This window comes from Panicum virgatum, chromosome 2K (assembly GCF_016808335.1).
Source record: "Panicum virgatum strain AP13 chromosome 2K, P.virgatum_v5, whole genome shotgun sequence".
NCBI lineage: Eukaryota > Viridiplantae > Streptophyta > Magnoliopsida > Poales > Poaceae > Panicum > Panicum virgatum.
In genome coordinates, this window is record NC_053137.1 from 59062971 (window position 1) to 59090739 (window position 27769).

Below are 27769 nucleotides of genomic sequence, written 5' to 3' on the forward strand. Positions count from 1 at the left end.
CAAGGGTTGTAGAGTGGAAAAATATATTGATGTAGATTAAAAGTCTCAAAAAAATTAAAGACTTCTCAATTTTTAATCTCAAACAGATTTTTAGTCTAAAAAAGTTTCTCCTATTTGAATTTTTAGCTTCAAAAGTCGCAGGACTTATGCAAAAAGTATCATAAAACAAACATGGCTGTTAAAGTTTCAGTAGAGATATTTAAACCATCAAGAGCCGGGTTTTTTAATTCTTAGATCGGTCTAGAAGAGGACGACGCGGTGCGTTGACTTATCGTTGGTCTACAAACAAGCACGGGGGAAGACCTGCTAGCTGCAATTGCAAATTTGGTTGCGCGACTCGGCGACAGCTTCTGCGAGTTCATATCATTCGAGGGTGCCATAATTTTTCCAAGTAGCTCGCAGTATCAATTCGTGTTGCCTTTATAATCCTTCGTATTCACTATTTGTTGCCAGCTGGGAGAGACTGTCTATCTTGTGTGTCTATGGCGTCGTCCTGGGATAAGCTGGGACAGGCGGCAAGCATTATGCAGGTCACCGGCGTGGACGCCTTCGGTCTGGTTTCCATGATCGTTCAGGCGGCGCACACCGCGCGCCACAACAGGGATCTGTGCCAGCAGCTCGCGCAGCATGTCCAGATCGTCGGCGATCTGCTACGGAAACTGGACATCCCGGAGCTGAAGCGGCATCTGGAGACGCGGAGGCCGCTGGATCAACTGGATGCCGCACTCTTCCGTGCCTACAAGCTCGTGAGGTCCTGCAGCCAGCACCAAGAGAACAGAAGCCAGCTCTACCTGATGTTCACGGGCGCCGAGGTGGCCTCCAAGCTTCGGCTGGCGCAAGAGGAGATCGACCGCTACATCAACCTCATACCCCTGATCACCCTTGTTGCCGCCCTGGGCGATCGGTTCTCTTCCAGATAATCCTTTGCTTACTCATGCTTCTCTGATTTCAGCAAATTTTGTCAGTACACATTGACAAAAAAACAAATCCCTAGTCCATTCAAGTGGGGGAACCTTGATTTTTGGGTGCCTGGGCTAAATAACAACTTGCTTTTGCAGATAACATAACTATTTATCCTAAACATGTTCAAGTTATTATTAACTTGCACAATTTTAGTCTGTTATGAAGCATTAATTAGTACTTACCAAAAATAATGGGACCTTGTAATAGTATAGTACCAAGAAACTCCATGTCTCCTTTTGTATATGACTGGTTAATTCTGTTCCCGGAACAAACCCCCCCACCAATCCCCAACCCCCAACCGCGTGCACACAAAATTCATGTCAACGTCTTATTTTCTCAATTAGCAGGGTGCTAAGGAGAGCCAGCAAGATGTGACCATTGATCCAGCGCAACCACAAAGGTCGTTTCTCATTAGAAAATTTTAGTTTATTAGAGCATCTCCAAGAGTTTGCCATATTTTACTTGGCATATCTTGTGTTTTGCCAACTTCTAAAAAGATATGCCAAATAAAAAAAAACTTATCTCCAACAGTTTGGCATAATTCACTTGCCAAATCCATATCTAACTTACATCATGAACCCTGAGAGAAAAACAAAATTATATTTATGTCCTTCCACCTCTTGAAAACTTAAATCAGGAATCCTTCTCTGTTATTTATTTCTTTTTTCACCCTCCCACCTGACTAGAAACCATGATGCCAACCGCGCGCCGCGCGCGTATATTTACGCGCTAGAGGCTGGTTTTTCCCAACTTGCCAAAAATTGCCAAGTCTTTTGCCAAACTGTTGGAGGAGTATTTTTAACGTTTTTGCCAAAAATCAAAGATGGCAACTCGATTTGCCAAACTATTTGCCAAACTGCTGGAGATGCTCTTAGTTGCTTCCTTATTGACACAATTAAAATGATATTGGAGTTTCCGTACTACTAAAATGTACCACGATGTTGCACTTCACGAAATAATTTGCAGGCCTCAATTATCTCTCCAAGAAGTTAATGAATTACTTGCACTTGAGGAACGGCCGACAACAGGTACATACTTTGCAGTTTGCTGTAGTATTCTTCTTTGGGATCTATGTTAAAATATGCACACTTACATTTTTTTCATCTACAGTCCCCAGAAAATATTTTCAACATCAATGAGTCTGATGCCGTCAATGCACCAATTCAAATGAGTCTTCAGTTACAAATATGTTATTAGTAGGAAAACTAAAATCCTTCCACAAACAATTGAACAAAACCCAGTTAAAACCCATCCGATTTGAATCATTAGAGTTGGCAATGACCTGACACCCGTTATTTTGCAACTCAACTAAAAAAAGAATACACTACTAGCTAATAAGCTAAGCCATGTGCTATATCACAGCATATTTGTCAATCCAGTTACAAATCTTTCGATTTGAAATGATCTGAGTAGATTATCATGGAAAATATGTTGGTAATTAACTTCACAACTTTTAAATTTTGTGCAATTTGGTGAAATGTATGATGCGCAAGATGTGTTGTTATGAATTTTGTTCAATTTTATTATGTGCATCCATATTTTGATTGCTTGCAGTGTGTACTGTTCTAAGGTTCATGACACAGCATGATTTTTCTATCTAGTTGTGAGTATTCCCTCTGGCCCCAAATATAATACCATTAAGCTTTGGTATAATTCAAACATATTTTACCACTGAATATTAACAAAAAGGTTGTATAGACTAAATTCATTGTTGAACACACTTTCATATTATGTAGCTCGTTCTATTTAAGATAATAAATTCCTGAAGATAGCATTATTCATAGTACAATATTAGAGACCCCGTCAGTATCCCATGCAACTGACTTGTATTTAGGATTGGAGAGAGTATGTAACTAAGGACATAAAGACTACAGTTAATATTTCTTCCACCTATGAATACTTAGGTGTCTCCAATAATAAAGAAGCCGGAAGAAATGGTTGGCATCTGGTGATAGAGAATGTTAGAAACAGCTTGGTTGGTCAGACGGGGAGGCATCTTACTTACAAAGGTATGCAAACAAATATAGGAGATTATTTGCGACAAGCTTACTAATTTCTACTTCTATATTTGACCAATTTTCTTCTCCATGTAAATATAATTTGCCATAATAGATCTTCTTTACTTGTTATGTGTTGTTGTCTTCTCAAATACATGAACAAGGAATCAAATAATTCAATAGGAGAACAATATGGTAACACAAGTACAAAAGTAATATAAGAAAATATCAACATGTGATTTTTTTCCAGATCCGAGGGTACTTGGAAAAAGCATAACAAAAACTGATTATTTTCATGTACCGTGGAAACCATCAGACTTGGCATGCCAATCCCTTTAGAACTTGCCCATATCAGACAAGAACTGTGCATGCTTCCCTTTCGAGTTTCTTAGCTCCAGAAGGTCCTCATCTAAAACAACAGAATCTCACATGGTGAGTATAGTTAACCCCTGAACTTGACATAAAACAGATCAGAGTATCAATGACCAAACCTGTAAAGAAAACTTGAGTCATTGTATTAATGCCAACCACAACAATATCTGCTCCTGAAGTAAAAACTATGTCAGCTGCTTCTGGATCTCCATGGATCTGCATAGTTATGCAATCAAGGTTTAATGCTTAAGGTAGTTGCCTGCTCAAGTACAATGCATTTGGTTAACATACATTTGCTTCAGCTGCAGGGTTGACATTCCTGCCGCAAAGAAAGCTCAAAGCTCCACCCAGTACAACTATTTTCTTCACCTTGCTTGCAAAGGAAGGGTCTCTTTTGACAGCCTAAGCAAGAACAGATACACTGAGTTATAACATATAGCAGAGCATAGACTGCACAATAAATAGGTCTAATCCTATGACTGTAGCTTGTAAGCATACTAATGCTACATTTGTGAGGGGCCCAGAGTGAGTACAGAGACCTCTCCAGGAAACTCAGAGAGCTTATTGACCAAGAACTCAGAAGCACTTTCCTCAACCTTCTTAGTGTTGGAAATAAATTTCAGTTAAAGATATTTGTGATCTTCACTATTAAGGAAGCGTTTAAACCATCTAAACGCGATTAAGGAAACCTAATGATAAAACCCTAATGGGCTGTAATCAGCAGGCCCATTAGGCCCGTTTCCAGAGGCTGGCCCCCAGCCCCACAGTGCCTATAAATATAAGGTCGTGGTTAGCACCTTAATCACCCATTCACGTCATTCTAAAACCCTAGCCACCGCTAGTCTGATCGCTAAAGGCACTGGAGGGGTTTGGAAGGCCAAGCACTCCCGTTTGGCGCCCGAAGGACGCCGATTCACTGCTGCATCTTCTACACCGACAAGAACGCCTACTTCCTCTACGGATCAGGCGTAAATGACTGCTGCTACTGCTAACGCTGGTATAATGTTAACCATTTATTCCGCATTAGATTGATTTGTCATGAACTAGGTTATGTTAAGATCTTGGGTTATTAGCCTCTAATGTTTAAGCCTGGCTAATTCTAACAATCGGTATCAAGAGCCATCTTAACCTAGTCATGCACGGTCAATTTTGAGCCATGTTTATGCCTCTATTTTTGTCGGTTTAAGATGCAAAACGTGCTGTGCAGATTAGATCTTATTGCACAGTTAAGTTTGATTCACGGTTTAGATGCAATTAGATCCTGCAGAATGGCTTTTATGTGTTAATCATGCGTGATTAGATCTAAATCATGGTTAATTAAGTTTCTGATCACGAGATTAGATCTAATCTATTTTGGTTTAAGTCAAGTTTTAATTAAATTTTGATCTGTTTATGAGTTAAATACCGGATTAGATGCAATCATACTTAAGTAATGCATCAGATTAAGTTAATGTCATGATTAAGTTATGTGATTAGGGTCTAGGGTTTCGGCTACTGTTATTTCCCCATTTTTTAGCCCACTGTAAATGTTTATTCCGCAAATTAAAGCACTAATCCATGTGATTAGATGCATCAGTCAGCAATTAGAAGAAGGGGAATTGCAAATTTTAGATCGCATAAGAGAAATTCCCAAATTTCATGAACCCTAACCCTAGGTGAGTATCAGTGGCTTGCCTGTTACTCACAATGAGTTGCGCGTGGTCGCCGAAAGAGGCACCCAGTGGAGCCCCTCGACGGCATGTCGCGCGACTAGCTCGCACGGCACACCAGCGAGAGGGCCCACAGAGCGTCATGGCGGCCGAGCTCTCCAGGTGGCGCATGAGGTCGCGGCTCGCAGCAAGGCACCGCGCTCGCGCGTGCCATGAGGAGGCGACGCCGGGCACACGCCGCCCACCGCGCAAGGTGCGGGCCCTCACATGGCGCATCAGGCGTCGGCCTGCTGGCCCTGCCCCAGCGGCACGCGGCCGACGGTGGCCGAGCGCTGCCTGTCCAGCGCCCTTGCGGTGCGTGGACGGGCAGGCCCGTTGCAGCGCGCGGCACGCGACTGCTCCCGCCGGCACCCACCGCCCGGTGCGCGGCAGCTGGGAGCACGCGGCCGGGGCCCGTGGCCCACGCGAGCACGCGATGCAGAGGCTCCCGTGCGCATCAGGCGGGGCCGCGGTGCAGGGCTGGCGTGCCAGCTGCCGGACCCTGGGTGGCGGCGCGGGCCTCTGAGCAGCGGCGGCTGGGCATGAGCTGCCCGTGGAGAAAAGAAAGGAGTGAGGCTGCTGGATTAGGTTTTCAGACAGCAGCTCATCCATTTATACGGCACCAAATTAGTTCCTGGCCGCCGGATCTTGATGAACGGTCCAGATTTCTCCGCATTAGGGTTTCGCGGGTTGGGCTGAGTTGGGCCGTTGCGCGCTTAATGGGCCGCGCACGCTGCTGGGCTGGGCTAATTTAATGTTTAGAGCCTTATGTTTAATGAATTTTGAGCCCATTTTTTTGAGTTGTAAAGCCTTTTCATTACTGTTTTAATGTTTTAAGCTTGATTTATTCACTATTTATGTTAAAGGCTTTATTTAATTACCGTTGCACTTATTTATTACCAGCATTATGTTTATTTATTTTCCATGAGTTATGTAAATACTTTTAATTATGTTTTAATTGCATTTATTCACTGAAAATTATGTTCATCCACCATTAGCAATTAAGATGCACTCTATTTAAATGGAACCATCGGAAAGTTTATTTAGAGCACTTGTAATTAATTCTGACCATCGTTGATTTAATTACGAGTTTTAATGATAAATTTCGTTTGTTTTCCCCATCGGTGATGCAAATTGAAATTTATGTATGATTTTAATCAGACCATCGTAGGGTTAATATCATACTTCTTATGCGCATCTTAATTGTGAGTTTAATTAAGTTATTAGGGTTAATATCATACTTCTTATGCGCATCTTAATTGTGAGTTTAATTAAGTTATTGTTCTCATGATTTTCAGTGAACACTGTGACGGGCTACCTGAAATCCATTGAGCCCCTGAATGGCACCAACTATCCAAGCTGGTATAAAGATGTTAATGTTGCCATTGCTGTGTGCGAGTATGATCTCGCCTTATATCAAAACAAGCCAGCAGAACCCGCTGATCCCAATGGTGATCGTACTGCCATTGAGAAGTGGGAGAGATCAGACAGGATGGCCAACATGATCATTAAGAACACGATCACTCCGGCCATCTGTAGTGCTATTCCTGATAAGGACCAGGATGGTAATGATCTGAGCGCCAAGGCATACCTTGCCAAGGTGGAGGAGAACTTTAAGAGTTCTTCCAAGACTTATGCTAGCACCCTGATCATGAAGATGCTGACTTCACAGTATGATGGGCAAAGTGGAATCAAGGAGCACATTATGAGCATGTGTGACATGGCAAATAAGCTGAAGACACTGGATATGGCTATCTCTGATGGTTTTTTGGTGCACTTCATCATGACTTCTCTGTCAGTACAGTACAGTCCCTTCAAAATAAGCTATAACACTCAGAAAGCGACTTGGAGCATGGCTGAGCTCATTAGCTACTGTGTTGAGGAAGAAGAAAGGCAGAAAGCTGAGAGGATGAAGGATGCTGTCAACATGGTCAGCGAGCGCTTTGGGCGTGTTAGCATGAGCAACACTCCTAAGCATCAGGCTGAGTCTGGCAGCAGCAGGCAGCATAAGAGAAAGTTTAAGGGCCATAAGAGCAAGGTCGTGTCACATAAGAAGACCTCCAATGAGAGGTTGTGCAAGTTCTGCAAGTCACCTAAACATGAGCAGAAGGATTGCCATGGATTTAAGGAGTGGCTTAAGAACAAAGGTACAATTACTGATTATGTATCTTTTATTGATGAATCATTCTTAGTGAATTTTTCTCCTAATACTTGGTGGATTGACTCAGGTGCCACTGTGCACATTTCCAATTCACTGCAGGTATTCAGTTCGATCCGAACTATAAGAGAGGGGGAGCGAAGTCTAAGAGTGGCTGATGGCAATGAAGTGAAGGTTGAAGGCATTGGGAGCTTCAATTTGGAGTTACCAGGCGGCTTCAACCTTAGTTTGCATGTTGTTCTTTATGTTCCCAGTTTGAAGAGAAACCTTATTTCTGCTTCGCGTTTAGATAAGTCAGGACATATTTGTGAGTTTGGCAACTCTGTGTGCAACATTAAATTTTATAATTTAAGTGTGGGCCTTGGTCATTTGCAAGGCGATCTTTATTTGCTCTCTCTTGATAAAGTTTATTCTGCAATGAATGTGGATGATGTATCGCATAAGCGTAGGCGTGATGATGAGACTTCTTCGAAATTGTGGCATTGTCGTTTGGGCCACATTGAGGGGGAGAATTGAGTGTCTCATAAGAGAAGAGATACTCCATTTATTAGATCTCTCAGAATTAGATCAACAATGCGTTGATTGTATTAAGGGGAAATTCGCTAAGACAATTAAGAAAGGAGCTACTCGGAGTTCGGGCCTATTAGAAATAATTCATACTTATATTTGTGGCCATTCCCAGTAAAGTCTGTTGATGGTTTTGACTCGTTCATTACTTTCACAGATGACTTCTCTCGTTATGGTTATATTTACCCCATTCATAATCGATCCGAGTCATTAGATAAATTCAAAATATTCAAGGCTGAAGTGGAAAATCAGCATAATGTCACTATTAAATTAGTGAGATCGGATCAAGGTGGTGAATATTATGGGAGACATGCTCCATTCGGCCAAGTACCTGGACCATTCGCTAAGTATCTTGAAGAGAATGGTATAAAGGCCCAGTACAGTATGCCGGGCGAACCACAGCAAAACGGAGTTGCTGAGCGTCGTAATCGTACACTGATGGACATGGTACGTAGCATGCTTAGTTATTCTACTTTGTCTGTGGAGCTGTGGATGGAAGCATTAAAAACAGCCGCACACATACTTAATCGTGTTCCTTCCAAATCCGTGCCAAAAACACCTTATGAGTTGTGGTTTGGGAAGAAACCATCGCTTAATTATTTGTGTGTGTGGGGCTGTCCAGCCGAAGCTAAGTTATTTAATCCACAGCAAAAGAAATTAGATGATAAAACGGTGAGCTGCTATTTCATCGGATACCCTGATAAGTCTAAGGGATACCGATTCTACTGTCCTGATCGTTTCACTAAGTTCGTTGAGACCAGGCAGACTGTATTCCTAGAGGATGCAGGAATCAGTGGGAGCTTTCCGAGGAGGGAAATTGATCTTGAAGAAATTCGGGCCGAGCTTCCCATCCCGACGATTCAAGAAACAGTAACACCTCAATTAGTGCCGCTGTTTGTTCCTTCCGTTCAGAGTACACCATCTGTTCAGATTACACCTCCTGTTCAGAGTACTAGCGCTGCTCCGCCTGTTGAAGTAGCTCCTGAGCCTGCGAGCGAACAACAAGCTGAGCAAATGGCACCTAATTCTAAAGTTGAGAACCCTGTCGAGGTGCCTCAGACTACACCTCAACCAGCACCTCAGCCTGTTGAACCATTAAGAAGATCACAGCGGTCTAGGAAACAGACAGTTTTCCCTAATTATGAGACATACTTAAGTGAAGACATGTATGATATTGGGAAAGCTGATGATCCTAACTCATTTAGAGAGGCAGTATCATGTGAGAACTCTGCCAAATGGGTTGAGGCCATGGAAGAAGAGCTTAAGTCCATGAGTTCCAATGATGTTTGGGATCTGGTAGATATTCCTAATGGAGTCAAACCAGTAGGCTGTAAATGGATCTACAAGACTAAACGTGATTCTAAAGGGAATGTCGAACGATTCAAAGCAAGGCTTGTAGCCAAAGGTTTTACACAAAAGGAAGGGGTTGATTATAATGAAACTTTCTCCCCTGTGTCTAAGAAAGATTCATTCAGAATCATTATGGCGCTAGTGGCTCATTATGACTTAGAGCTACATCAGATGGATGTCAAAACTGCGTTCCTTAATGGTGATTTGGATGAGACCATCTTCATGGCACAACCGGAAGGTTTTGTTGTGAAGGGCAAGGAACATTTGGGATGCAGACTTAATAAATCCATTTACGGGCTTAAGCAAGCGTCAAGACAGTGGAACCTTAAATTTGATCAAGTGATTAAGAAATTCGGATTTAAGGAGAATGATGTGGATAATTGTATCTACACTAAGATAAAGGGTGGTAAATTTATAATTCTAGTGCTTTATGTGGATGATATCCTATTAGCGAGCAGTGATAAGCGTATGCTGCATGAAACAAAGGGATTTATTTCATCCAATTTTGATATGAAAGATCTTGGTGAAGCCTCTTATGTTCTGGGCATTGAGATATACCGAGATAGGACCAAAGGAGTACTAGGATTGTCTCAAAAGGCATATATTGAGAAAATGCTTAAGAGATTTAATATGGATAAGAGTAAGGCCACACCTGTTCCATTAGCGAAGGACGATAAGTTTAGTGAAGCCCAATGTCCTAAGAACCAATTGGAATCAGATGAGATGAAGGACATACCTTATGCTTCAGCTGTCGGAAGCCTGATGTATGCACAAGTCTGTACGCGTCCTGACTTGGCATTTGCTACCGGAATGTTTGGAAGATATCAGAAAAATCCCGGAAAGGTCCACTGGGTTTGTGTCAAGAAGGCATTATGTTACTGCCAAGGCACTAAAGACTTCATGCTCACATACAGAAGATCAGATAACCTTGAAGTTGTGGGTTATACTGATGCTGACTTTGCTGGATGTGTGGATAGTAGGAAATCTACATCAGGATATATCTACACGTTAGCTGGTGGAGCTATATCATGGAAAAGCTCTAAGCAAAGTTTAGTTGCAGCGTCGACGATGCAAGCTGAGTTTGTGGCATGCTATGAAGCAACTGGACAGCCTGTTTGGCTTAAAAATTTTATTCCGGGCCTCAAGGTAATTGACAGCATTACGGAACATATAACGTTATACTGCGATAATCAGTCTACAGTATTCTTTTCGAGTAACAACAAGTCAAGTGGTGTTTCCAAACACATTGACCTTAAGTATCGTGTTATGAAAGAAAGATAAAGAAAGATGCCAGGATCGAACCATTAAGATTGAGCACACAAGAACTAATTCTATGTTAGCGGATCCGCTCACTAAAGGCTTACCACCGAACGTGTTTAAGCAGCACGTTACTAATATGGGTTTGGTGGATAGTCTTTAGGTCCTGGTTTAGGGCCATTATGACTCCCAACTAACGAATAAGCGTTCTACCGAGGTGTTTCAGTGAGACTGTGGGTAATGGGGTCCCAGTAGTGCATCAAGCTACTGACGACGCATTGGTCCGGTACTTTCTGTTACTACTAAGGGTGAACATTAGTATGATACGAACATTAGCCTTAACCGTTCGATCAAGTGGGAGAATGTTGGAAATAAATTTCAGTTAAGATATTTGTGATCTTCACTATTAAGGAAGTGTTTAAACCATCTAAACGCGATTAAGGAAACCTAATCATAAAACCCTAATGGGCTGTGATCAGCAGGCCCATTAGGCCCGTTTCCAGAGGCTGGCCCCCAGCCCCATAGTGCCTATAAATATAAGGTCGTGGTTAGCACCTTAATCACCCATTCATGTCATTCTAAAACCCTAGCCACCGCTAGTCTGATCGCTAAAGGCACTGGAGGGGTTTGGAAGGCCAAGCACTCCCGTTTGGCGCCCGAAGGACGCCGATTCGCTGCTGCATCTTCTACACCGACAAGAACGCCTACTTCCTCTACGGATCAGGCGTAAATGACTGCTGCTACTGCTAACACTGGTATAATGTTAACCATTTATTCCGCATTAGATTGATTTGTCATGAACTAGATTATGTTAAGATCTTGGGTTATTAGCCTCTAATGTTGAAGCCTGGCTAATTCTAACACTTAGTAGTTAGTCGTGGGTTCAGGAAGAAACTCCCCAATGCCATCTGGCCCATGCACAAAATCAACAATACAGGGTTTTCCTCCCTAAAACATAAAGTATCGGCGCCAATCCACAGTGCCGAGCGCATCGGAACCATGGCACGCGATTGACGCCCAAATCGGAACCCAAATCGGAAGCTGCTCGAACACCACCCTGCATGGCTCGATATGCATCTATGGACCAATCTCTGCGGAGAATCCATCCTCCAAGTCAACAATGTCAGCTGTCAGGTGCAATACCCATTGAAATGAACGTGGAAGGGAATACTGAAGAACGAGGAAACAAGGAAACAGGGAAAAGATCAAAAGAATGATCCAGCTACCGATTGCAACAAATTATGACCCAATTTGAATTAATTAAACCAGGGCAATTCACCAGTACGAGCGAAGAAATTTGACCAAAATCAAGAAATCAAATGGGGTGAGGATAGAGGGGCGCCTTGCACTGGTGGGGCAACCAGAACCACCGGCGGAGGCCGGAGGCGGAGCTTGTTGGGGTGGAGACGGAGCCCGGGAATCGGTGCTCCGGGCATAGCGCGAGGGAGGCCCCCACGGCGGAGAGGAGGGCGGCAGAGGAGGCTGGTGCCGGGGGCGGGAGGTCCAGGTAGAGATGGCAGCGGATCGGGTTCGGTGCGGGTATCCGCGGGTTTCGGTTTTTCGGGTTTGGGGTTGGTTTTTCGCCCACGGTTTTCTAGTTCGGGTTTGGGTTTGGTTTTGGGTTTGGTTTCGGATTTTGGTTTCCACCCGTGGATATCCAATGGATATTCGAAATAAATCATTTGGAATTAAAACTCATGTTTTATAATATGTTAATGATAACTTGTTTACTTAGACTATTAAATTTATTGAAAGTTGACTCATGAAAATATTTATTATTTGTTGTCTCTTATTTATACATGTGAATCTGTGTATATTTATCCGTGGGTTTCGGGTATCCGCGGGTTTGGTTTTGGTGATGGATTTCCACCCGAATCGGTTTCGGGTTCGGGTTCGGGTTTCGATTTCGAGTTTCGGTTTTGGGTGCACGGAGACTCCACCCGATCCAAACCCGACCCGTTGCCATCCTTAGGTCCAGGTGGGTCGCGGTGGTGAGGTTCTAGAGACTAGTTGCCTGTTTGCTTCCCACCCTGGACAAGACGCCTAGCGCAGGCAGCGCTCCCAGGCGTCCGATTTCGGTCGCCTGGGGCTGCGATGCATGCCTGGCGATGGTGTTGCCTGGCAGGGCACGAAGCAAGCATGCTCTAGAGACGCGAGGCGGAGATGAGGGAAGGTTCACGCGCACTAGTGCTCTACCAGGTTGGTACTAACGAGCCGTAAATTCAATTTTCTAACGATTAGAGTTCTCAACTTCTCATTTGATTAATTGTTAGGGTTTTTAATTTTTTAATTACTAGGCACATATATGTTCTAAATAAATTGCTGCACTTTTTTAATTTTAATTTGTAATATTGACATTATTCTTCATAAATTATATATATTATTAAAAATTCTGTTTTCTTTGTAATTATCGTCTCAAATAAAAAATAGTTGGCTTAAATGGCTCATAATATCTGGCTCGCCCTAGAGCCCTTGAAAACCATGAGACGGCTCTGGGTGAGTGTGCCCACCATGTCCATGGAGATGGAGCAGGTGCTCGAGCTCTGGCGGATCGAGGAGAGAGACTCCGAGTTCTTGCTCTACGACTTCGACCAGATCGCCGACGCCACCGACAACTTCTCCGACCACCACAAGCTCGGCCAGGGCGGCTTCGGACCCGTCTACAAGGTAACAATTCAGTTTTCCTGTCACAAATTTTCACACTACTGATCTCTTCAGTTCCACTATATATATATATATATATATATATATATATATATATATATATATATATATAGCGATGCTGTGCTCAACCTACACTGAACAATATATATGCTCCGTCCAGGGCGTGCTGCCCGGCAGGCTGGAGATCGCGATCAAGCGCCTGTCGTCGTGCTCGGTGATGGACCTCATGGAGTTCAAGACGGAAATTCAGCTCATCGCCAAGCTGCAGCACACCAATCTTGTCCGGCTGCTGGGCTGCTGCGTGCTGGCCGAGGAGAAGATGCTCATCTACGAGTACATGCACAACAAGAGCCTCGACTTCTTCATTTTCGGTATATACCCAAAGTTTTAAATCTCCCACTATAGCTTCCGCTATAGTCCGCTATAGCTATTTAGGCATGGTACCGCTATTTGAACTCATGTATAATTTAGCCGTTATAACCCGTTATAACCTCATTTAGCCCGTTATTAGTTGTTTTTAGAGTCCAGCCGCTAAACCCCTTAGTCCGCTATTTAGAACCTTGTATATACCTCATTTTCTCAATGCTGCACGCCGTACCATTTCCTGCAGCCACTTGTTCACTGACGCCCAGCGTGCTGCGACCGCCTTTACTTGCAGACGCTGAGAAAGGGAAGATCTTGACCTGGGACCTACGGTACCGCATCATCGACGGCATCGCGCAGGGCCTGCTCTACCTGCACGAGCACTCGCGCCTCCAGGTCATCCACCGGGACCTCAAGGCCAGCAAGATCCTCCTGGACTGTGACATGAACCCCAAGATCTCCGACTTCGGCATGGCCAGGATCTTCTGCTCCAACGTCCCCGAGGCCATCACCACCACGGTCGCCGGCACGCAGTATGCAGTAGTTTACTAGTATCATACAACCAGTAGTGACCAAACACCGATCAAATTCAGAACTAGTCTTTGTTGGTGATCTTGTGCACGACGTTCATAGCTTCTGCATTTCTTGTGACCAGTGGTTACATCGCACCGGAGTACGCTTTCGAGGGCCTCTTCTCCACCCAGTCCGACGTGTTCAGCTTCGGCGTCCTGCTCCTCGAGATCATTACCGGCATGAGGAACGCCGGGTTGGACCAGTACGGCAAATTCTACTACCTCACAGGACACGTAAGTAGTACAGTTCAGCACCTAGCTCACCCTGCAACCAGCAGAATCCAGAGTTCACAAAACAATTCGCCTGACAGAGAGCTAGCACTGAAAAAAAACATACACTACTAGGGAACGGGCCTTTCGTCCAGGTTCTAAACTCCCTTTAGTCCCGATTTTCGAACCAGGATCGGCAGTCCGGAATAAAAGGTCACGGCCTTTAGTCCCGGATCCAATAACCGGGACCAAAGGGTATGTGCAAAGCAAAAAATATTCTATGTGACCCAGAATTCGAATCACTACTACAAAACAGGCCTTTGTTCCTGGCCATTTGTCCCGGCAGCCTTTGGGCCCGGGACAATAGGTGGCTTTTGTCCCGGGTCCAACGGCTAGCCGGGCCAGCGGGGGGGACGGGGGCCTTTTGTCCCGGTTGGAGACACCAACCGGGACAAAATGGGAGCCTTTTGTCCCGGTTGGTGGTTCCAACCGGGACAAAAGGCCCCCCTTTTGTCCCGGTTCGTGCCTCCAACCGGGACAAAAGGCCTTGCGCCCCTTATCCCCTTCCCTCTCCCCCCGCCCGAGCCATTCAGCTCACTTGTTTTCTCTGTTCTTGGCTCGGGATAGAGGAGTTTTGCTCATTTCTTCACCACATTTGTGAAGATCTTTGATTCCCCGTCCATCCATCTGCTCTAAAGGTTTGGGGCTTGTTTTTCTCTTCTTCCTTGGCTTGTATAGCTCATTTCATACTTTAGAAATAGAGAAAATGTGTAGCTAGCTCATTTCTTGGACATTATTTTGCTAGCTAGATTGCATATATATGTAGGCGTAATTTTCTTTTAGATTTAGATGAGTATATGGATAGTAGAAATTTTTAGAATGAGTGTAGATACTTCATGTGATGTACTTGTATATATGACCATATTGTGGATAGTTGATTTTTTTATTCGTGAATGAATTAATGAAATGAGTATATTATAGAATTTTTTGTATTATGAATGGATTATTTTGACACTCTAGTGATGTATTTAATCAGGCTCACATTGAAACCATCTAGAAGCTAAAAAAATCTTTATTTCGAAACAAGTATACGTCGTTAATCTCCATCCAACGGTGATGGCACTACCTTTCAGGGATACACGATGCGCTATAAGGACGTCGCAAATCGGTTGGTCGCATCACCAGCACTTCCGATTGATAAGAAGACAGCATTTGACGCAGTCAGCATGCCGTTGTTGTACTGAGAGCATATGAACGAGCATGCTGCCTGTGCCAAGTGCTGTGCCTATTAATCGTAAATGTTGGTGCTGCGACTAGCCGATTGGTGACATCCTTGTACCGCACCGTGTCCCCCCGAAAGGCAGTGTCATCACCGCAGGGTTGAGGTTACTGACATATACATTTTCAGAAATAAAGGTTTATTTTTCTTCTAGAGGGTTTCTGGATATTGAAAAGAGTGTACTCCTGGAACTGAAGGGTGTCAAAGTAATTAGAAGTTATAGAGATTTCTTTCAATTAATTAGAGATTTCTTGAGGATTAATGATACATTTCGTCTTTTTTTATATAATTTCATTGTTATTTGCAAGAGTTATTAATCTGATCATTGTAATTGTAATAGTAAATAATTTTTGCTTTGTAATGGTAAGAATTTATAATTTTGTGGAAAATAAAGGTATTTTTCAGTAAAATATGGCTTCAACAGCTGGAGGGAGTGGCGCCGGTGGGGGTGATCGTTGTCCTTCTGGAGAGAAGGGCACAACTCGAGTAGGTCGTCGGTCCAAAAAACCTAGTGCTTTTCATAGGGCAGCGCTCCGTTATTTGGAAAAAGAATATAGAGAATGCATGGCAAGGGGCGAGGAACCTCCGTTTGATCTTGAGGATTTATTGCGGCGTTACGGTTCGTCACCACCAAACTCGGAGGTTTCAGCTCCGCCATCTTATTCTGCGCCAGCAAGAAATCCGTTAGAACATTCTGCGTTCCAACGCAAGGACGGTTGAAAACCTATGTGTTGTTGACCGAATTTTTAAATTTCATGTATAGTACTCCTTTGTTAAGTTCTGTAATGGATTAAGTACCCCTTTTAATTAATCAAGATGTATGATAGATATTGCATATCTTTTAATTATTCATGTTATGTTACATTTAGTTTAATTTAGGTTTGATATATTTTATTTATTCGATACGTGTAAAGAATTCAAATCGATTTATTTAAAATGCAGATGGACCGGCAATGAATGTACAATGCTGACCGACGTTCGAAAGAATTCATTGATGGCCTGCATTATTTTTTGTCTGTGGCTGAGGCAAACAAGCAGAATGGTTTTATGTGCTGCCCGTGTGTTCATTGCAACAATAACAAGGATTACTCATCTTCAAGAATCCTACACAGCCACATTTTCGCAAATGGTTTCATGAAAAAGTATGTTTGTTGGACGAAGCACGGAGAACAGGGGGTTACCATGGAAGACAATGAAGAAGAAGATTTTGACGACCACTTTCCCGGGAATGCTGGAATCGGTGCATTCGATGACGATATTCCCATGGAAGAGCCCGAAGTAGATGTAGCAGAAAATGATCCCAGCGACGATCTGGGGCAAGCATTGCACAATGTGCAGGCAGACTGTGAGAGTGAAACGGAGAGGTTGAAGTTCCAGAAGTTGTTAGAGGACCACCATAAGTTGTTGTACCCAGATTGTCAAAATGGATTTAAGAAACTTGGCACCACCTTGGAGTTGCTGCAATGGAAGGCGACAAATGGTGTATCCGACAAGGGATTTGGTGAATTACTCAAACTTGTTAAAAAAATGCTTCCTAAGGACAATGAATTGCCTGCCACAACGTATGAAGCCAAACAACTTGTTTGCCCTTTGGGACTGGAAGTGCAAAAGATACATGCATGCCCCAACGACTGCATCCTCTACCGAGGCGAGTACGAGAATTTGGATGCATGTCCCGTATGCAGTGCATTGCGTTACAAGATTAGAAAAGATGATCCTGGAGATGTCGAGGGAGAGCCTCCCCGGAAGAGAGTTCCTGCGAAGGTCATGTGGTATTTGCCTATAATACCACGTTTGAAGCGTCTGTTTAGAAATAAAGATAATGCTAAGTTGATGCGATGGCACAAAGAGGAACGCAAGAAAGACTCGATGTTGAGACACCCCGCTGATGGGTCGCAGTGGAGAAAAATAGATAGAACGTACCCTAAATTTGATTTGGATGCGAGAAACATAAGGTTCGGTTTGAGTACGGATGGCATGAATCCTTTTGGTGAGATGAGCAGTGGTCATAGCACTTGGCCTGTGACTCTTTGTCTGTACAATCTTTCACCATGGCTCTGCATGAAACGAAAGTTCATCATGATGCCAGTGCTTATCCCGGGTCCAAAGCAGCCCGGAAATGACATTGATGTGTACCTAAGACCATTGGTCGAAGAACTCTTATTGCTCTGGGGCGATGAAGGTGTACGGATGTGGGATGAATACAAACAGGAAAACTTCAACCTACGAGCATTGCTGTTCGTAACGATCAATGACTGGCCTGCTCTTAGTAACTTGTCAGGACATTCGAACAAGGGATACAAAGCATGCACACACTGTTTAGATGATACCGATAATATATGGTTGACTCACTGTAAGAAGGTTGTATACATGGGTCATCGTCGGTTTCTTCCCATCAGGCATGCGGTACGAAAGAAGGGCAAGCATTTCAAAGGCCAAGCGGACCACCGAACAAAACCGATGCACCGTAATGGTAAAGACGTCTTCAACATGGTAAAAGATCTAGAAGTTGTTTTTGGAAAGGGATCTGGTAGCCAACCTGTTCCGAACGAAAATGGAATGGCGCCCATGTGGAAGAAGAAATCTATATTTTGGGAGCTACCATATTGGGAAGTCTTAGATGTTCGTCATGCAATTGATGTGATGCACCTCACGAAGAATTTTTGCGTCAACCTGATAGCATTCTTGGGAGTGTACGGAAAGACAAAAGATACAGTAGAAGCACGTCAAGAATTGCAACGTATGGAAGAACGAGATGCCTTACATCCACAACAGCGAGATAATGGACGACAATACTTAAGTCCTGCCAGCTATACTCTTAGCAAGGAAGAGAAAGAAACCATGTTTGACTGCTTGAGCAGTATAAAGGTTCCATCTGGATACTCATCCAATATAAAAAGAATCTTAAATTTGGCAGAGAAGAAATTTACAAATCTCAAGTCCCATGACTGCCATGTGCTTATGACTGAACTTCTTCCGGTTGTGCTGCGGGGGATTCTGCCTGATAACGTCCGGTTAACCATCGTGAAGATATGTGCCTTCCTCAACGCAGTTTCTCAGAAGATAATTGACCCGGAGAATTTGATAAAGCTGCAAAACGATGTGGTGCAATGTCTTGTTGGCTTTGAGCTGATATTTCCACCATCTTTCTTCAACATCATGACACATCTTCTAGTGCACCTTGTCAAAGAGATTGATATTCTCGGACCAGTATTTCTACACAACATGTTCCCATTCGAAAGGTTCATGGGGGTACTCAAGAAATGTGTTCGTAATAGAGCTCGTCCAGAAGGAAGCATCGCCAGTGCCTACGGAACTGAGGAGGTCATTGACTTTTGTGTTGACTTTATTGATGACCTTAAACTGATTGGAGTCCCTGAATCGCGATATGAGGGGAGACTAACTGGAAAGGGTACATTAGGAAAGAAATCTTATGTCTGCACAGATGATTTCTCATTCAAGAAAGCGCATTATACGGTTCTTCAACAATCATCCTTGGTTGACCCATATATCGAGGAACACAAGAAAATTCTTCTCTCCAATTTCCCGGAAAAGTCTGAGGCATGGATTACACGTGAGCACATGAACACTTTATGTAGCTGGTTGCGGAAGCATCTAATGCATAACATGGATATAAGTGAACAACTGTTCTTATTGGCTAGGGGACCATCTTGGAATATCTTAACATACCAAGGGTACGAGATAAATGGAAACACATTTTATACGATAGCCCAAGATAAAAAGAGTACCAACCAAAACAGCGGTGTTCGTATGGATGCCACGGACAATAATGGAAAAAAAAGACACATATTACGGCTACATTGAAGAGATATGGGAGCTGGATTACGGTCCCAATTTCAAGGTGCCTCTATTTCGTTGCCAATGGGTTAAGCTATCTGGAGGAGGGGTAACAAAAGATGAGTATGGGATGACAATAGTTGATCTCAACAATCTTGGGTATAGAGACGAGCCATTTGTCCTAGCCCAGGATGTCGCTCAGGTTTTCTACATTAAGGACATGTCCAGCAAGCCAAAGAAGGGGATCAACAAGCAAAAGGATGAGCCTAAGCGACACATAGTTCTATCAGGAAAGAGAAACATCGTTGGAGTGGAGGACAAGACAGACTTTTCAGAAGAATATAATAATTTTGTTGCCATTCCACCTTTCGAAGTAAATGCTGATCCATGCATCCTGCTAGCCAATGATGATGCTCCATACTTGCGCCGTGATCATAATCAAGGGACATTTGTGAAGAGAAAGTCTGTTACCGCTAATCCTTCATGTACTTGAATCATTTTATATTATTGTATAAAAACATAATCGCAATTCGAATACTTTTATTATATATATACTGTACAATTATATTTTATGTGTTATTTATATTATTTTATATATTTTTCACTTAATTACTAGACTCAATTATAATTTTCATTCAATAATGGATTACTCAACTAATTTTATTTATTTCATGAAATTACATTCACATTAACACACTATACTCTTTCACTAACACACACAATCTCACTAACACACTATCTCTCAAACTCACACACTACTCATTAATATCATGAAATTGCTTAATTTTATCTAAAATTCACTTTTTAAACGTTAATATCGTGATAGAATCCACTTTCTATCGAAAAGCAACAGTTTGAAAAAAAATTTCACCTAATATATTTTTGCATGGTCAAAATAACAAATATGATTTCAAAAAAGTTAGATATTTCATTGACCCAATCACTTGAATGAAAATTAATTATTTTTGTTGCGTGTATCAAGTTTATATAGAGATAAGAAATTTTGTTCCATAATTTTTGGAATCATAATTTTATTAACTGAAATAACAAATGAAAGCCAATTTTAAAAGAGAAGTTAAAAGAAACAAAAACAAACATAACATTAGGCGGGAACGAGGGAAAACGGGCCCCTTTTGTCCCGGGTGGTAGATCCACCCGGGACTAAAGGTGGGCCGCGGGCTGGGAATTTTCCCGGCCCGCCCAAAAACCCCTTTTGTCCCGGGTGAAGCCACCACCCGGGACAAAAGGTCCTTTTGTCCCGGGTGGTGGTTTCACCCGGGACAAAAGGGGGGGCCTTTTGTCCCGGGTGGTGGCTTCACCCGGGACAAAAGGCCCCCCCCCCATATATTTCCTAGCTTCCTCCCTCCTTCGCCCTTCCTCCCTCCCGCGCCGTCCGTTCCCCTGCTCCCCCCACCGCTCGAGCTCCCCGAGCACCGCCGCCGTCGACGTTGCCGCCCAGAGCCCCGCCGCGCGAGCCCACGTCACCGAGCGCCGTCGTCCCTGCGAGCGCCGCCCCCGGCCTCCACTCCGCGCGCACGCCCTCGTCGGCGGCCTCCACTGCACGCCGCCGCGCCGCCGCCCTGTTGTGTGGGTATTCTTCGATCTGTTCTTTTACAGATCGGGAGTTCGTGATGTCCTCATCTAGTGGATACTTCTGTCTTACTACACATGCCGATCTGTGATGTCCTCATCTAGAATTTGTCTCATACTCTTATGGTGTCACTTGACAGTGTTACCTACTCTAGCACTTCGCCTGCTCTATCAATGTCGGCTGTATTTTGTTATAGGAGAAAGTCTCGGTAGATTTTGACCCTTAATTCATCATTATATATTCTTAGTTGCTAGTTACAGAATCTTCATCATTAAATTCCTTTGATTTGAGTATGAATATAGTGATGTAACTTTTGTGCACTAAATATATATGTATATAATTTGACTAATTATTGGTCAAAAAATTGGTAAAGTTTGGTAATCGAAATACGTCTTACAACCGAGCCCTAACCTTTAATTGATGATAATTTCCTTTTTGACAACAGATATTATAATTTCTACTCAACAAATGATTCAAATTAAAATTGAGAATCTTTTGGCTTGGACTTAACAAAAAAGTGATAAAAAACCACATGTCAATAAGAACATAAGACCCCGATGACTCTCTTGCGCTGCACGTAGATTGAAAGATCTTAGAATTTTGTGGCAAACTAAATGGACCACCTAAAATATCATGTGGACAGGGCCAAACTTGATGGAAGCACCCCATCCATCACAATTACCTGCAGCCAAGTAGTCATTAGATAGTGACACTTATATTTAGATGTGATCTTCCAGAAAGAAAATCAAACAAAAAAATCATATAGGAAAAAAACTATACTTATTTTGACATGGAGAGAGTATAATTAGTATTGCTTTAATTAGATGAATCTCATTACAAGCTAAAACTACATTCTTTGTGGGACAAAATTTGGATGCAAAAAACTATACTTATTTTGACATGGAGAGAGTATCATATATGGACCCAATTCAATAAAGCCTAGCAAGGAAGCCCCCAATGCAAAAGAATCATTCTCTCCGTCTCTGCTCATAGCTCGCCCTGAGCCCACGTCCCCCCCGGCTCCGCGTTCGCCCCAGTGCGCCTCCGGCCCTCGGCTTTGAGCCCTTCGCCTTCGGCCCTCGGCCCTCCGCCTATCCCTAGCCGCAAATTTCTGGAGTGGATTATTTAGATAATTTTTAAGGGTTTTATTTGTATTCATATTTTAGTTACGATGGACCCGCGACACACAGACGCGGAAGACGAACAGTTCCTGTTGAATATGATTGGCGAAGGTCAAGGAGATGTCGCTGAACAAGCTGATGATGGCAGCAATACCGACATATATTTGAATATGTCCGGTGATGGAATTGAGGCACCATCTATTCAGGATGACGCTGCTGCTGAACAAAGTGCTAATGTACATATCAAAACTATACTTATTTGTAGTGACAATCATATTTTCATCTGAATCTATATGAATACTATGAATGTTTTTTTTATAGCCGTCTGGATCATCGTCGCAGCAGAAAAAGACGAAGCGAGGCCCAACAAAAAAACTGGAAGGGCGGTTCATTATAACGGAAGTTGGTCCAGATGGCGAACCGATCGCTCCAGAAGCTGCCGCCAAAAAATTCATAAGACAATCCGGATGTATTGTCAGGGACCACATCCCGATCAGCTTTAGGCTCTGGAAAGCTTCCAATCCAAGCGAGGAACGGGATGCGGTACCCGAAAGAGAAAAAGAATGGTGCTGGCGGGAGCTTAAGAAAAACTTCACGGTTCCAGCTGAATCCGAAGAGATATGCAAGCGCTGGACCCTGAGTAAGATGGCCGAACAACTGCGATCATTCAAGAAAATTTTGACGAAGAAATATATCAAGACCGGGACCACACCCGTATTTACCGGCGAGCTCGAAAAGCTCAGGGGTCACTGGGATGCATTTGTGGAATACAAGTCTTCAGAGCTTGGGCTTCAGAAGGTGCAGAAGGCCAAAGACAACGCCTCGAAGAAAGTGTACCATCACACTCTAGGCCAAGGAGGCTACAAGCTTGCAGTACCCAAATGGGAGAAGATGGAGCAGGATCTGCTTGACAGAGGCATCCGACCTGCGACCATGAACTGGCCTGAAAGGTCAAGGACCTGGTTTTATGGTCACGGGGGAAGCTTGGACCCATTGACTGGTGACTGCATCTATGGGCCAAACATCCAGCGAGCTGCCCAGAGACTACAGGAGGCCATACAAGCAGCGGCCGAGGGAACATTCCAGCCGGATAGAGAGAGGGACGAGCTGACTTACGCCCTTGGGAATCCAGAGCATCCGGGCCGCACAAGAGGCAAAGGCGTGGTTCCGTGGAAGTATGGGTTCAGGGAATACATTGATTCATATAGAAGCCGGCAAAGAAGAAAGAATGATGAGCGGGAGCACCTGCGAAGGCTAGAGGAACGGCTCATGTCACACGATCAAAGACTGGAGGAAGAGGTTCAACGCCAAGTGGCCGTAGCAATGAGCCAGCAACAGCAAGCGCAAACGTTGCCTCCAGAGCCTAGTGTCGCAGCCGATCACCTGTCTCAGCGGAAAAGCAGCTGCGCTTCCACAGACGTCGCCGCTGCCGAGCCCACGGGGATCCAGGCCGCAGTTGAAGCGTCGGCCCCGCAGCGATTTCCAGTGGATGAGATCACCCACCGGACACCTTGTGACCTGCAGACTGCCGTTAAGAACTTAATGTTCACTGTTGCGTACGGTACCGCCATGCCAACCGAACCAGGCGACGTGTACCACGGGCAGCAAATTCCGCCTAGATACACAAGAGTTGGCGTGGAGCAGGTGTGCCAGGGTTGGGAGACGCTCGAGCTTGATATTCCTGGAGGCGATGGGGAGAGGACACTAGCAGAAGCCATTCATGGCTACATCCTATGGGATAAGCGCTACATTGTCCTAAAGTCGGATGATCAAACACCAAGACCGGCATCTCAGCATGCCTCTCCAAGACCGGCATCTCCGCAAAACTCCCCAATGGCAGCACTGTCTCGGCAAGGTTCACCGGCACATTCTCCATCACCATCATCTCATGCGCCGATGAACACTCAAGCGTCACCGTCGCCTCCATGGTCACCCCCCTCCGCCGCCGGCAAAGAAGCAGAAACGGCCGCCGGCAAAGAAGGTAGCTGCACCGGCTAGGGAGCCTCCAAAGAAGAAGGAAAAGAAGAAGAAAACCAAGGAGGCTCCTATTAAACCCTGGGACATGAGCCTTGAAGAATGCGATCGGATAACTCAAGAAAGAGTTAAAGAGCACTTCAAGCCGAAGCCGAAGCCGGAGCCCGAGAAAGTGATAAATCCGATAGATTTGAAATTTTTTAAGGGAATGTGCGAAGCAAATAAGAGAAAATTCATTCCGAGAGACCCCCCTTCAGACTACGAACGCAGAATTATCAAAACTACTGAGAAAAAGAAGAGACAATCAAAGTCGTCGTCGTCCGACGTTCCACAGCTCGGAGCCCAAAAGAAACAATCAATAGAGCCTCTCGTAGTGGGACAGACGACGCAAGAACAAGACTTTGTTACATTTCTGAAAGAATCAAACCTGACGGCCGCTCAGATTGCAGGGGGAGAAGATATTCCAAAGGCCGATGTGGTCGTCAAATGGACGTTTGAGATCGGCAAAACTCTTGTACCCCCCGAAGTAGTGTCTGTGCTTCCAACGCAAATGTATAAGCTGCACCAGCACTACATGCGTGCGATGGCCGATTGCATCTTCATGCAGGGCGCAAAGATTAAAGATGACGATTTCTTACGGGGGGAGGCCATTATATGGATAAACTGGGAAGAAATTTACCAACTATTCCATCAGGAGGCCCTCGACATCTCTATGGTCGGCTTGTGGGTTCTGTAAGTATTTTACTGTCCTTACGTATTGTTTTGCATGATCTCAACATACTGATCTCTTGATTTATTCGGTATCATGTAGAATGGAGATACATACTTGCAGAAGAAAGGGATACTCTCACCTCGGCTTCATCGACCCAATTACTTGTAATTGGAGGCTTCTACGGGACAATCCCGATGACATATTCCAAAACTTGTTCAAGTACATAAGCGTTCATCACAACAAGCAAATGATATTGTTTCCTTACAACTTTGCGTGAGTGATTCCTTCCGTCTAACTCTTTCTATTCTATAATCGAATTGTTTAAACCTTAACTACCAAGAACTGCCTCCGTATAATCTTGCAGTGAACACTTTGTCCTAATTGTCATAATTCCCGAGAAGAGCCTACTCGTGGTTATGGACTCATTGAGGAGACCTCCAGAACAATACGAAAATCTTCTTAACATGATGAAAAAGTAATTCTACCACTACTCCGTCCATGACCGATAATTTGAATCACTTTGTTACTTGACTATAATTGTTCTAATCATGCACAGGGTTTGGAAAGAATTCGCTAAAAATCATCCAGGCAAATTTGACAAGGAATTGAAGATCAAGACAGATTTTCCGGTACGCGCTTGGATGATTCGTTGCACGATTCATTAGTTTTATTATATATTCATGTAAATACCTGATAATTTCTTCTCTCTTAAAGTGTATGAGGCAGAAACCAGGCACTGTATTGTGCGCATACTATGTATGCGAGAACATCCATGGTCTGGTAGGTCCTCCAAAGGGCTGGACAGATTGGGAGGAGGAAGTAAGTAAAAAAACTTGTTAATATTTGAACTCGTATTTTAATTAGTCGAAATTAATTATCCCCTTTTTCCATAGGTCGGGGAGATGCGCGATAAACTCATACCGGAGGAAAAGGTTATGGCGATTCAAGAACAATTCTCCGGATTTATTGTTGAGCAAGTCCTCGATCCAAAAGGCGAATTCTACTATGATGGAATATCTAATATTGACAATCACAGTAAATATGACAATATACGCGTATATATGTAATTAAGAACGAATATAACTATGTAAATATATATGTGTGTCTATGTATTAAATTTCTATTTATGAGTATGTATGTATGTATTAAATTTCCAAAAGGCAAATTCTACTATGTAATTAAGAACGAATATACCTATGCAAATATGATGGAGTATGTATGTATTATATATATAAGCACTCCAATAATATATATGTGTATATATATATATTTATATAATATTGGTCCTAGACATTTTCATATGTAAAGGAATTCACATGTATAGATATGTGTATACATATATATATAAGTGAATTAATTTATATATGAAAACTATCTAGGACAAATATTATATAAGTAACTATATATATATGTATATATTAGTGGAGATCATACACACTGAATTCCAATACATAAGTTTAATTGAAATGCAAAAGTATAATTGAAATAGAAAAAGAATTGAGAAAAGAAAAACATGAAAAAAAAAGAGACCTTTTGTCCCGGTTGGTAACACCAACCGGGACAAAAGGGTGCGCCAGCCACGTGGGCGCTGGCTGCACCTTTTGTCCCGGTTGGTGTTACCAACCGGGACAAAAGGTCCTCTTTTGTCCCGGTTGCCACAACCGGGACAAAAGGGCACCCCCTTTTGTCCCGGACAGGCGTTCCCGGTTGGGAAACCGGGACAACAGCGGTTTCCCAACCGGGACAAATCAACATTTTTGTAGTAGTGATCCAAGATGTCTCACCTCACGTGTAGTTTCCTTAACACCTCACCTACACAGCACATGTGACTTTCAATGAGATGCCTTTCTTTTAAACGAACCCGTGAAATATCCTTTAGTCCCGATTGGAGCCACTAACCGGGACTAAAAACCTTTTTGGTACGGGTTGGAGCTACTAACCGGGACTAAATTAAAGGATGACTTTTAGTTCAGATTGGTGGCTCCAACCGGAACTAAAGCTCTCAGTTGTCCTCTAACCATTGGAACCAGGACTAAAGCCTTGGTCCCGGGTCCAATGATGGCCGGGACTAACGTGTAGGATCAAAGACCATTTCTACTATAGTGATAATATTGGCTCGAATTGTTCCCAGGCGTACCAGCTGTGGCAGGACGGGAAATGGAATGAGCTGGTGGACACGGCGCTGGGCGGCGACGTGCCCGTGCCGGAGGTGATGAAGTGCCTGCACGTGGCGCTGCTGTGCTTGCAGGACAGCGCCGACGACCGGCCCAACATGTCGGAGGTGGTGGCCATGCTTGGCAGCCTGATCACCATGCCGGAGCCCCGGCAGCCGGCCTACTACAACGTCCGGATCAGCAGCCTCGCCGTGTCGTCCGACTCGTTCGGCGAGTCCTCGTGCAGGATCAGCAACATCACGCTGACGGATCACGAGGAAGGCAGGTAGTAGCAGGAACACATGCATGTTCTCGGCGTTTCAGTTCTAGGCCAGTAACTGTACAGGACTGCTATATGATCAGAATTCATAGAGACACGGAGAGAGAGAGAGAGAGAGAAAAAACAGAAAAAAAGAGATCAGGATATATATAAGTTAACACAGTTGATGCAAGATATGACCATGCCCATCAACGTGTTAACGGAAGGTTTATTTTCTTCTCGAGTCTTGACCAGCTCCAGCAATTTTTGGTCCATTTTGGAGTGACTTCAGCCGCTCGCCGTCCACAGTGAAAGGAGGAAATGAAAAAACAAATACACTGTTTGACACTGTAGATGTACTGTTTGGCACTGTAGACAAAGAGGGCGTGGGAAACGAGGAGGGAGCAAATTTGCTCTTGCTCCCTCCGCTGTGGTCAGCCTAAACTTGATATTTGTATGGGTACACTTTAGTATACGTGACTGTAGCTGATGTGAACTTGCATGTGCTTACAGTGCTACTCTTATACATATCTTAGGATGGAATTGTGTCCTGAATATCTGTACATATTCTGAACCTCTGAATAAGAATAACCGTGCGATTTTCGAAACTTGTCTTACTCCGATGGGCTAGAGCGGCCATAGATCATGGGCCGTAGCCTGCCCTAAGCCCAATACAAGGTACAGAGCACGGGCTGGGCCATTACGGCGGACTTAGCGCGGG

At 43.8% G+C, this 27769-nt stretch overlaps 2 protein-coding genes and 1 long non-coding RNA gene across 4 annotated transcripts; 2 read left to right on the plus strand and 1 right to left on the minus strand.

Annotated features, from left to right (window-relative positions):
- Nucleotides 1–226: 226 nt before the first annotated feature.
- Nucleotides 227–27605, plus strand: LOC120690244 (G-type lectin S-receptor-like serine/threonine-protein kinase At4g03230). 2 transcript variants are annotated; one of them, XM_039972846.1, is made up of 10 exons: nt 227–373; nt 454–905; nt 1311–1363; nt 1930–1991; nt 2868–2972; nt 12820–13019; nt 13177–13387; nt 13675–13912; nt 14035–14185; nt 26768–27605. In XM_039972846.1, exons 2-10 carry the CDS (start codon nt 483–485, stop codon nt 27077–27079), a joined length of 1755 nt encoding a protein of 584 aa, XP_039828780.1. In that variant the 5' UTR covers nt 227–373; nt 454–482; the 3' UTR covers nt 27080–27605. The 2 variants fall into 2 exon arrangements, with proteins under 2 accessions (XP_039828780.1, XP_039828772.1); XM_039972838.1 differs by having other exon boundaries at nt 238–905.
- Nucleotides 3179–3931, minus strand: LOC120690271. The gene is made up of 3 exons (XR_005681690.1): nt 3624–3931; nt 3452–3548; nt 3179–3369 (listed from the first exon to the last, which is right to left on the minus strand). It is a non-coding gene; the product is annotated as an uncharacterized LOC120690271 (long non-coding RNA).
- LOC120690257 lies at nt 6254–7597 on the plus strand. Its single transcript, XM_039972855.1, has 2 exons — nt 6254–7167; nt 7281–7597. Exons 1-2 carry the CDS (start codon nt 6513–6515, stop codon nt 7334–7336), a joined length of 711 nt encoding a protein of 236 aa, XP_039828789.1. The 5' UTR covers nt 6254–6512; the 3' UTR covers nt 7337–7597.
- Nucleotides 27606–27769: the final 164 nt, after the last annotated feature.

Bases quoted from the DNA above. Each gene is read 5' to 3' on its own strand.
- LOC120690244 (XM_039972846.1), top strand. From the start codon at position 483: ATGGCGTCGTCCTGGGATAAGCTGGGACAGGCGGCAAGCATTATGCAG. The intron at 1,364-1,929 runs GTCGTTTCTCAT...AATAATTTGCAG, and splicing joins GATCCAGCGCAACCACAAAG to GCCTCAATTATCTCTCCAAG. The intron at 13,388-13,674 runs GTATATACCCAA...CTTTACTTGCAG, and splicing joins CCTCGACTTCTTCATTTTCG to ACGCTGAGAAAGGGAAGATC.
- LOC120690257 (XM_039972855.1), top strand. From the start codon at position 6,513: ATGGCCAACATGATCATTAAGAACACGATCACTCCGGCCATCTGTAGT. The intron at 7,168-7,280 runs GTACAATTACTG...AATTCACTGCAG, and splicing joins GGAGTGGCTTAAGAACAAAG to GTATTCAGTTCGATCCGAAC.